Genomic DNA, 11532 nt, shown 5'->3' on the forward strand with positions numbered 1-11532 from the left:
TTGCCACCTTGATTATTGGTGGGTCCTTCTCAAGCACAGTCCCCATTTTTTCCAGAGGGGGATGTGGCTGCATCCCTCCAGAACAGGGTCAGTAGCTCAGGCTGGCTGTGTTCCCCGAGGTGCCTGCTTCCACTGCAGGCTTGAGAGGGGAATCCTTGGAACAGGAACTCAGGCAGCGCCCTGCCTGCCTAGCTGCCTAGACTGGTGCTCACCCCCTCAGGGAGGTTTTGCAAAGGCAGGCCTGAGAGGTCCCCTGGGAAGACAGGACTCTGCCTGGGCTCTCTCCTAGCAGGCCCTGTGTCCTGCCTCCGTTGAGGGAGGGCTTTGCCTTTGCTCTGGCCCTTGCATACTCCCACCTGGCGTTCTGCCTCAGGCTCCTTCAGAAGCCAACAGTGTTCACAAGTGAAAAATGCTGTGTTCAGCCCTTTTTCTCTCCCTTCCAGCCAGCTTGGTGAAATAAAAAAAAACAATTTTGTGGAGGGGAACAAAAATCTCCTGAAGCAGAGCGCCCTCCCCTCGCTGCCCTGACGGCTTCTTGCTGCTGTTGGTGTGGGCTGCTGCTTCTCTCTTTTTCTCTCTCCTCTGTTTCTCTTTCCGCCTGCGGTACCCGAGAGGTTGTCACTGAGCCCCTCTCCTCTGCCCAACGTGAGCGGCTCTCTCGCTTCCTTGCTTGTTAGCCGTGCCTGATGGGTCTGATGAAACAAAGGCCAGCGTTTCGTGCTAGAAAACAAATTAAACTGCTGTGCTGCTTGTTGGTGCAGAGGTGCTAGCAGTGGCTTATCTGGTTGGCAGAGGGGCCGGCTGGTTTTGACTTCAGGCACGGGATCTATTGAGCTCTCCCTGCATTTCTCTCCCAAGCTTCTGCAAAGATAATGTGAGCGTGTAATTTAGCTCTCACCGTGCAAATGTCCCAGTGCCCTCAGCTCTCCTCCAAAGCGGCTGCAGTGCTGAGCCACGGCCTCTAGTTGGTGCACGAGCGAAGCGGAGCGTGTCCCCGTTTTCCAAGATTATAAAATATTGCACTAATTAAAATGGAGTATTAGCATATCCTGGAATGCTATTTTGGTGAGTAATATACACAAGTTACTGTAATTGTTTCCTGTGCAAGCCATTGATAAAAATCCCTCTTGCATTGAGCGCAGGAGGGTACAAATAAAAACCCTGGTATGTTTCTGTTTCTGCTTGGAGTCGAGAGAACCCCCCCCCCCCAGCCCTGGGCTTTGTTTTGTTTTGCTTCCAGGTTTGACTCTGAAGGGCAGCTCCTGGAGCCCACCTCCATCTCAGGCACAAGGAGTGGGCCTATGGGAGGTGGAGACACCAACTGGAAGAGTCTGCATGAGGCCAAGTCTGAGAACCTGGGGCAAGGAGATAAGGTACAATGGGGACTCAGCGTTTGGGGCTGTTCCCTGGGGCTCCTGTGGTAGAGGTGGTGGAGGCCCAGCAGAGCCCTGCAACCAGAAGGGTCCCCCTTGCTGCCCACAAAGTCATGCGCAGAGCCTTAGACAAGTTCCCCCTTCAGCATCCCTTCCCTTTCTCAGAAACAAAAGTAGCCGCTACGTTCAGGGGAAGGGCCACAGCACCTGCCTGACAAGCAGAAGGTCCTCAACAGTATCTCCCGGTGTGGCTGGGAAGGAGGCTCCTGCCTAAGACCCTGGAGGATGCAGGAGACGCTCCTGAGCTGGCTGGGCACAATGGTCTCGCTCAGTCTGAGGCAGCTTCCTGTGCTCCTTGCAGAGTCACTAAGGACAAAAATTAAAATAATTTAAAAATTGCATATTGGAATTCCTGAAATGTTTCATACTGAAGTGGCTGTATTTTATTCTTCAGAATGCATCAGACATTCCTAAACCTTACAGTAAATAACCAGTTAAAAGCAACGCAGTTAAACCACATTAAATCATGCCGTGTCTGGAGGCAATTCAATTCCAGTGGAGCAGAAACTTGAAGGAAACACTTTGGTAGCCTAAATGTCAGTCTTGATAACAGCTCATTATCTTTTAAAATAAGAATTAAGAGCAATAACCCTGGTGTCTTGAGGTGTTGGGATGTTAATAAGGCAAGACAAAGGGCCTCACATTTGCAGTGGAGGGAAATGTCGGCCTCACAGCCAGGCAGGTTCCTCAGCCAGCTCAATTAGTTCACTCTCTAAACGGTTCGTCCATTAATCAGTCAATTAAAACACACATGCGCAGGTTACAATATCTCAATTCAGGTAATGTGTTGGAGGATATTTAATGAACACAGTTCTTTATCTTGACTCCTAACTAGCACAGGCGCATTGTTCAACACACTGTTGGGAGTTTGGCTGATTCTGCGAAGGAATGATTAGCCAGTGGACCTTTCTGGTTTTGAGCAGGGGGTGTGGCATGTTGGGGTCCCTTTAACATTGGGGGGGGCAGGTGCTGGGAGTGTTCATTCCAGCAGGGCTGCCTGTCTCCCTGAGGTGCTGCTCTGGGGGTGGCTTGTCGGGGTTGAAAAACTAAAACCCATCCACAGCATTTCCTGTCCCCCCCCCCCAGGCGGACTACTTCAGCTGCTTGGCCACAGTGGTGTACCTGCGCAAGGAAAACTGCATGTATCAGGCCTGCCCGTCCCCGGACTGCAACAAGAAGCTGGTCGACCTGCAGAACGGGCTCTACCGCTGCGAGAAATGTGACCGGGAGTGCTCCAGCTTTAAGTACCGCATGATCCTCCAGGTGGGTCCATATTCCAGCAGGTCCTGCGCCCTTCACAGACAGGAGGAGCAGAGAGCGCTGTGTGTGTGTGTGTGCATGCGCATGCCAGCCTGCTCTTGCTAAGGGGAAAGATGAGCACCAAAGAGCTTCTGTCTCCTGCTCCAGCGGACGAGGAAGATTATGCTGAGCCAATCGGCATTTGCAGTGGTCTTTCCCAGACCACGTGAGTGCACGGAGACCACCTTCTGTTTCTCCCTCTCTGGAGTTGCGGGAGAAGGCTCACTGTCAGAACAGGCAGGCAGGCAGGGAGAGAGAGAGAGAGAGAGACTCCCATCCAAAAACCTGGAGAGCTGCTGCCAGTCAACGCAGGCAATGCTGAGCCAGATGTCCTGACCTGGCATCAGGCCGGCTCCTCTGTCCCTAAGCCCTGCATTCCCATGGAAAGGTGCACTGTTCATATGCCAGGCAGAGGGGCCAAGCAAGCCTTCTTCCCGCTCCTCACGGCAGCCTCTTCAAGGAGCGCAGCAACGGCTGCTCTGATGCCCACCCAGGCCAAACGGGCCCCTTTCAGCCATGACCGCCCATTAGTAGAATTTCCTTTATAAAGAAATAAAGTGATAAAAGGAAAAAAGGTAGGGAAAAGAAAAGGGCAGAACGTTCAGTGTAATACAGTTAGTAAAATCAGCTACATTTCCATACATTTTACACCCAACACACACACTCGTAGAGTGGCAAGGGACACAAAGGGCCATCTAGTCCAACCCCCTGCAAGGCAGGAATCTCGGCTAAAGCATCCATGACAGTGATATTATTACCTTAAGTGCTATTTTAATACACCTGTGGTCATTAATAGTCTACTACATTCTGTATATATTCATTCCAAATGTCAGTATATTTTTCCAAACCAAGTCAATGTCTATAAGCAATATGACCATCTATTTCTTTGTGCTAAACCATCCAGGCTATTGCTCTGTAAGGGGCCTTGCAGCCTCTTGAACTGTGCGCTCTGTTTGTTGAATTCAGTTCAGAACATGCCCCTTTTTAATGGCTAAGCTTTTAAAGTTGGCCTTGCCTCTTCATTGTGTGTCTTTCCGGTTGCTCATAGTGCTGCTGTTGCTGCTGCTGCTGCTGCTGCTGCACAGCCTAGATGGTGCTGTGCCGTTAAACGTCCCTTATCCCTGCTGCTCTTTTCCTACTGAACTGGGAACTGCTCCATTAGGATCTCTGCCGCTGAGAACTGTGTGCTCACAACACCTTTGTGCGCTTCGCTTAGTGGCTGGTTTTGGAGAGCGTTTTCAGGTGTCTGACTGCGGCAGAGGAGGAAGTAGAACTCATAGATCATTTTTGCCCCCACTCAAGGGAGTCCTGTTCAACTGACTCCTGCGGTCCTTGAGCCCTCCCAAGCCCTCTACTCTCCCTCCCTCCCCACCCCCCACCCAAAATGCCTCTCGCCCAGCGGAGCCACTTTGCGAGCGCCGCACCCTTCAGCGCAGGAGCATCTCTGGCCCACGTTTCTTTCTTAGGAAGATAAGCTAATGTGGAATGGCATTTCTGGAGAGCTGTAATTGCACTCATTCAGCTGCTCCCTATATTTAGTTCTCTCTTTTGTGGCTAATGTTCTGTGTCTCGCGCATTAACGGGAACCAGCTTTGGAGCAGAGCATCTGAGGGCTGCCATTGTGACGCCTGCTTGCACCTCCAGAGCAACGCCGCTGCTTTCCTCCTTCCTTCGGTTCACAAAAGTGCCCCCAAATTAGGGCCCCTGCGACTCGCCTTTAGAAACTCCCATGCAGGGAGCCTGCAAAGGGGAGGTTGGCGGCTGCTGGAGGCAACACTTCAGCTAATAGAGCGGCTAAATGAACAGCCTCTCCAAATTGACGGCCTCACCTTATTAGAATGTTTGAGGACGTGTCGGTGGGGGGAGCTGTCCCCCGGGGGGAAGGATTTATTGTACGGAGTGGAGGTGGGAGGGCAAGAGGGAGAGAGAAGCCGGAGAAGTGCTTCTGAATTACGGGCCACTCGAGTTCTCCTTCCGCATTTGTTCTGCTAGGCTCTGCGGTGGGCAAGAGATTTTGCCTGGTGTTTGACAGGAGCTCCTTTTGAAATCCCTTCTCTGCCTGCCCCCATGCCCCAAATGGTGAAGATAGTGAGGAGGGGGAGAGAAAGAGGGGGGAATATAATTGCAGCATGGGAAACGACCCCGAGGGTCTTCTAGTACAACTCCCTGCAATGCAGGAATCTTGGCTAAAGTGTCCGTGACAGGTGACCAGCCAATCTCTGCCGCTAAACCTCCAAGGAAGGAGAGCCCCACACCTTCCGAGGGAGTGTGTTTGGCTGTGAGGCCCAAGCAGGCAGCGGGGGGCTGGGCCAGAATTAGAGAGATGCTGGTGGTCCCAGGAAGGAGCTGCAGAGCAGATGAGACCCTAACCCTGGAAATACACAAAAGTGTCTTGTCTTGTCTTTTTCAGAAGGCATCTAAATGCTCATCAGGCATTATCAGCCTGCTTTCTGCCACAACCAAAGCCCCAGAGCCCAGCCTCTTCGCCTTTCAGGTCATAATTGAGGGCCAGGCTTGCCCTTCACCAGGCTCTCCTGACTCGCCTGTCCCGCCTCTTCCTTCCTTGTTATTGGCCCCACCATTAACAAGGCATTATTTGCTTCTTCTCCACGGCTGGGGATGGCTGCAGAACCATCCAGATTGCGCCCCCTAGTCATGGGGGCTCTTCTTTCCGTCTCTCCTCCAACCCAACACCTTCCACCCATTCAATTCACCCTCTATTTAAAACCATTTCTTATGTGGCAATAATCAATATTTATATTTGTGGACATATTTTTAGCCGATTTTGCCCCCCCCCCCCCCGGTTGCCTGCACCCCTGGCCACACCCTAGCTACAGCTCTGATTCTCCCACATGGTCCCAGCAGGATGCGGCCAGTTGAAGTGAAGCCTCTTGGCCAGGCTCCTACTCCCCATCCCTACCTCATCTCTCTCTCTTTCTGTTTTTAAAAAGAAAACAAACTTGCTCAAGAACCCCTGAGCTGCTTTCACAGCACAGAAACACTGCTTTGAATAATGGATGTGGGCACTGATGGGGATAAAATGGAAGGACTTTGAAAGACAGAGGTTTGGGGAAGGGCTGTGCAGAGGAGCCCCGCGCTCTGCCCTGACTTGTGGCTCTGGGCTGCCTGGTTGTGCGAGAGGAGCTCCGTTCTGCCAACACCCCCCCCCGACATGTCGTTTTCTTTGGGGGGGGTGGCCGCTGCCCCCTGGCATGTGTGCCTCCACTTGTGGTGGCTGCCTGCAGGCAGTGGAAACAGGAGGGGTCAAGGCTTGGGGGGGGGAGGGTGTTGGAGGGGCTGAGCTGGGGGCTCCAGGCTGAGGCCATGCTGCTTTATCATTGCTCTTCTTATCTCTCTCTCCCCCCCCCTCCAGGTCAACATTGCTGATTTCCAGGACAATTTGTGGTTGACTTGTTTCCAGGAGTCGGCAGAGACCATCCTTGGGCAGAACACAGCCTTCCTGGGAGAACTGAAGGAAAAGGTCAGGCCACTTGTGTCGCTTGCCTTGGGGGCTTCTCTTCCCTTAGTCACCTGGATGCTTTAGCACTCATTACTGGGTCTGCAGAGGCCTCTCTGGGGAGGGGAGACTGGGGGGCTTGCCCTGGGGGGGTCTGCCTACTGGTGGGGGGGAGGGCTGTGTCTGAAATGCCAGGGGCAGGAGGACTGCAGGCAAGGCAGCGTGTAACCATTTTGTCTGAAAATGGGAGGCACTGAGGGCACAGCCCTGCTTCTGTCTGGAGAACGCCCCCCACCCCCACCCCGGTGAGAAAATACCTGAAATCTGGAGTAGCTCTGCAGGGCAGCCTGGACTGTTTGGGGGGGGGGGCGTGAGGAGTCCTTAGCAAGAGCTGTGCACTGCCTTCCCTGGGATCCATTTACTTTGGGAGGCCTGCGCCCTGCCTTTCAATCAGAATACTTCATTTACTTGTTTATTTTGCTAGATTTCTTAATGCGCTTTTCACCACAAGGTACCTGGGCAGTTCGCAGCATACGTAAAATACATACTTATGAAACAAATGAAGCAGTTACAACGAGAATGGAAATCAGCTCCACTTCCGAAATGAAAGCAGTTCTGTATAAGAGAACAATACTGTACAGACTTTAAGAAATAATGTAAATACAAACAGTTAAAAACAATTACACCTATAGTGACAGTTTAAGATAATAATAACAGATTGTAACAATGCACGCAAAACAACACACCAGTACACCAGTGGTCCCACAGCGGATGACTCTCCCTGAAGTCTGCTTCCCTTCTACTCTGCAGTCTGAGCATTCTCTTTTGCGGGGAGAGCAGCCGTCTCCCTGCAGCTGCTCTTTCTCCAGCCCATAAATGGACCCAGGCTTGTCTTTCCCTCATAGTGATGCTATTTCTGGGAGGTGGGGGGGCTGAGCAGAACCCCCCAGTGGCCTGTGGTCTCTTGGCAGAGGCCTGTGTGCTTTCCTACTGCTGTGCTGTCCCAGATCAACTAGCACTCTCTCTCTCCCAGCAGCTGACATTCGGGGCGTATTGCCTCCTTGAGGTTGCCTCTGCCCTTCTTGCCTGGTGTTGCCTCTCCAGGGATAACCTCCTGTGAATTCCTCTAACCCCTTCTTGTCACATGGAAGGATGCTCTTGCTCGTTTTGAAAAGATACCTATCCATATTCTGCAAGTAAATAAATTATTTTGATACTATACTGCACTACACTGAAAAATTTAAATGTTTCCTGGATTGTCCTTGCATCTTCTTGCCACCCTTTCCATCCACTCTTTCTATGTCCTATAGGGATCACTTGGGGGGGGGTTTGTTCCTTAAATTGCTTTTCATATATGTAGGAGTAGCTGGATGTTTGATGAGAAACCAGAGTTGGTTTCCAGAAAGGGCTGGCCAGGAGCCTGGCTGACAGGAGTTGTGCTGGCTCTGTGCTTCCTCCAGGGCCAGAGCCCCTGCGCCTAGCATTAGCAGGCGCTCTCACATGCTGCTTGCAAGCTTCCCATTGGGGCAACTGCTTGGCCACTGTGAGAACAGGATGCTCGCCTAAATGAACCCCATCCCCACCCCGGCCTGATCTGGCAGCAGCTTTTCTTACTAAACCTTTCCAGATTGCAGCCGGAATGCTGTGCTTTTGGAAGAGCAAGTCCTTCGTGCCCTGAAGAACCTGTGTTCGTTTAATGTGACAACCCCCCCCCCCATCCATTTCCTTCCTGTGGTGCAGAGTCTGCCTTTGCGTTAGCAGCTCACCTGCTTTCCTGAACTAGAAAAAAGGCTTCCAGCTGACACAGTTAAAGTTCCTGGCATGCGGTTTTGCTTCTGCGACGCGATCTGCCCTCTCGTCGGGCAGACTCCGGCAAGAACGAAAGGTTTTGCTGTGTCTTAATTTTGGGGGAACAGAGATGTTGTGGCTGGCAAAAGAGCCGTGCTCTGTAGGGGTAGATGGGCAGCGGTGCTCTCTAGCAAGGCGCCTTGCCTCGCTGCTTTCAAAGCAGCCATTTTGCCAAGGAGGACGCAAGCTGTGCGTTTAGCACAACAAGATAATAGCATTTCCTTGTTTCTCTGCAGGCCCCTTTCCTGGGCAGCCAGTGCCTGATCATTAAGCTAAAGCTCTGAGGGTTGGGCTAGCCTTGCTTAGATCGGCACAGATGATGAGCACATCTTGAAAGGCTGTGGAGAGAGGGAATATGCAGATGGAGGGGAGGCAAAGGGTCATGCAGTGGCCAGCTAATGGAGAGCTCTTTCGGAGCCGGAGAGTTTGGCTGCGTTTGGGGTGGAATGAAGGGAAGCAGCTCCCGTGAGGTGTGTCCTGGGCACAAGTGCTTGGCATCCGAGCTGCTAGTCCATTGCTTTTCTCTCCTGCGCGCTGAAGCCCGTGGCTCTATAGCGCTGGTGCTATGGATGACCAGAGAGCATTCAGCACCTGCCCATCCCCTACCCCCCAGCTGGAACAACTGCAGCTTCAGGATGTGGCTTGCAAGATAAGCAGGGACAGCTGACTGCCTCTGATAAGGCTCCTGGCAACAAGGAAAGGGCCATCCACGCTTGTGTTTTAAGCACCCGCCTTTAATCGCAGCGGAGAAGCCTCCCACACCTTCTGCCGATAGCGTCTCATGGTGAACCTGCCTGTCTGTCTGGCTTGGGAAGGAACTTCTGAGCTGGCTTAGGACTGGAGCTGAAGGTGCCCCAGTGCCTTTTCTGCTGTGCTCCCCAGGCTCACTTCCAGCTTAGGGTTGATCTCAACGTGTCTGTTCTGCCGTTCTTCCACAGAATGAGAGCGCCTTTGATGATGTGCTCCAGAAAGCCAGCTTCACCACCCATGTATTCCGGGTCAGAGTCAAGCAAGAGACTTTCAACGTAAGACGGACACACGCAGATCTGTGTCTTGTGGGATTGGGGTGTTTGTTTGTTTGTTTGTTTGTTTGTTTGTTTAGCAATTTGGGCTCTTCTTTGGCAGAGCTGGAAGAATGAGCATTATAATGAAAAAGTAGGAGAGAGGCGGGCCTGCCAGAATAGAACTGGAGGCTGTCCAGTGGAACGTCACACACAGAGCTTAGACAACATTAAAGAGGGTTTGAAAACCAGCAGCAGGAAATGCTGCATGGTGAACAGTAGCCGCAAGGAGTTAAAACTATATCTGGGGGAAGTCCATGCAGGTGTTTTTTGCTTGGGGTTGAGGGGAGTGTCTGCACTAGAAACTGAGATGGGTTTGAAGGAGGTCCCACCTCTGTGGCTCTTCCAAAAGAATCCATGTTTGTGTGTGTGTGTTTTATATATATAAAGACACTTTCCCCCTTCTCCTCTTTCCCTTTAAGTAGAGATCTTCCTTTGCTGGAGGCTCCTGCGGGGGCCTGAGAGGCTTTTGCCTGTGGCCACTTTGTGAACTTGAGCCAGCTCACAAGGCAGGCTGTTAACCACTACGCTGCTCCCTCGATCTGCACGCAGTGTAGGATTCTGCCTTTGCCAGAGCATTAGCCTTTGAGAACTGGGCCTCTCCCAATCAATTCCGGGTTTTGCTTGCAATGCCGGGAACTGGGCAGCCGCGCCAGGTGGTTTGCTAGCAGCGCAGCCGAGCCCAGAGACAGAACGGTGTTCTCACCTGAAGCCTTTTCTCTTTCCCAAGGACGAATCGCGCCTAAAGGCGACAGCGTTGGACGTCAAGCCTGTCAACCACCAGGAGTACAGCAGGAGGCTGATCGGGACCATCAGGAAGAATGCTGCCCAGCTGGGGTGCTGACGAGGGCAATGAACATCCTGGCACTGGTGCCCCCGCTCCCCTTGGCAGAGCCAGGGTCCTTTCTGTAGGATAACTGTTCTGTAGAATAACAAATGTTTGAATTGGTTTCTCCACACTCTTGCACAGAGCCAAGTTCCAGAATGTTTTGCATCTCCTTCTTTGCCTCCCTTGACTTCTGTGTTCCTGTGCCTTGGCTGAGTGCCATTGTTGACTGGGGTGGGGGGTGGAGAAGACCTGCCGGCATGAAGGGAATGCTTGCAGCCTGAGCTGGGGAAGGGGAGACCCCAGGCTGCGATAGACCCCCCTTGCCCCCCACAAACTTGGGAAATGCTCAAAGACCTGGGTGGGAGGGGTCAGGACGCCTGTGAGGGGAGCTGGTGTTGTGTGGAAGGGGTCCCTTAGCTCAACAGAGGCTCCCCTCCGCCCCTTTATGTTCAAAGGCTTCATTTCTTCCACAGGTGCCAGGCGACTGTTAATGCCTGGAATGGCAATATGGCAGAATTATTAATCAAAGACGTATCTCTTATATCTGAAGAATATCCTTCCTTCAGGGTTTAATAGACTGAGTCAGATGGGCCCGATATTAATCAAAATTGTCTCTTCTGAGAGAGGCTGATAAGCGTTGACTCTTCATCCCCCTGGGAAATCTAGGCAACTACAAAGCAGTGCTTTAGTTTTGCACTTCAATTAATATTGCATTTTGGGGGCTTCTGACTGCGGTGGCTTTGCTACCTGTCCATAATTTTTGTGTGTGAATGAAATGCCTTCTCTGTTTGTATCACTGAGGACATAGAAGCCTCCAATGGAGGATGTGCCTGGGCCCCTTCTTCCTCCTTTCTCTTTCTATAAACAGCATTTAGTTCTATATTGTGGTCTCTGCTTTCTGCAAACGCCAGCGGATTCTCATTACTGGAAAGCAATTAATTAGTTTTCATAATACGCTTTCACTTGGGGGAAAGACGCTGGGGCTGAAGTTGGCGAGATGGAAGAGTGGCAGTTTTTCTCAGCCTTGTGTCAGCGAGAGCCGATAATGTGATCTTGTTTTGGCTGGGGAAGGTGGCCTCTCTGGCATTTTGGGTTTTTTATTTATTTATTTGTTAACGTTTACCCAGCAGCCTAAGAACTAACCAGGCTTTACATACACGTGCTCTGCGTGAACTGGTCCTGGGAACAGAGGTGCTGTTGCTGCTGGGCTTTCCAGTTAGCAGAGCCAGAGAGCTGCGCCTGCCTCTGGTTGCATGAATTATGCATTTGCCAGCTGCAGCAAAGCGTTGGCTGCATGGCCGGGCAGCGTTGCAGCTTCCCTGTGGGGTGTGAACTGGAAGGCGGCTCTGGAGCAAACGATGCTTTTGCCCACACAGGTCGCCCTTGTATAGCGCGTGTCCTCTCTGGCGACGAGCATGAGAGTGGGGCTTCCCTCGTCCCCTGACCTCTTGGCCCTCCTCGCTCTCTCCATGGAGCAGAGCATCCCTCTCTGGCTCTCCCAAGCAAGCTCTGGGGCCTAGGCGCTTCTTCCTTCTGACCTTGCTTAGGAAACGTTGGCTGGGAAATTATGGTCTTCCACCCGCTTGGCGATTGACAAATTGCAGG

The 11532-nt window shown here is 52.0% G+C and overlaps 1 protein-coding gene across 1 annotated transcript in view; it reads left to right on the forward strand.

Moving 5' to 3' along the window:
- RPA1 (replication protein A1) overlaps positions 1 to 10807 on the forward strand; it is a 34460-nt gene extending 23653 nt beyond the window's left edge. The window contains exons 13-17 of the mRNA XM_035139473.2: positions 1241 to 1373; positions 2520 to 2696; positions 6106 to 6213; positions 8976 to 9062; positions 9829 to 10807. Of these exons, the coding sequence (XP_034995364.1) occupies positions 1241 to 1373; positions 2520 to 2696; positions 6106 to 6213; positions 8976 to 9062; positions 9829 to 9942 (619 nt within the window). The 3' untranslated portion in view covers positions 9943 to 10807. The remainder of the gene's footprint in view (positions 1 to 1240; positions 1374 to 2519; positions 2697 to 6105; positions 6214 to 8975; positions 9063 to 9828) is intronic.
- Positions 10808 to 11532: the final 725 nt, after the last annotated feature.

The sequence above is a fragment of the Zootoca vivipara genome, chromosome 15 (assembly GCF_963506605.1).
Source record: "Zootoca vivipara chromosome 15, rZooViv1.1, whole genome shotgun sequence".
In the NCBI taxonomy this organism is placed as follows: domain Eukaryota; kingdom Metazoa; phylum Chordata; class Lepidosauria; order Squamata; family Lacertidae; genus Zootoca; species Zootoca vivipara.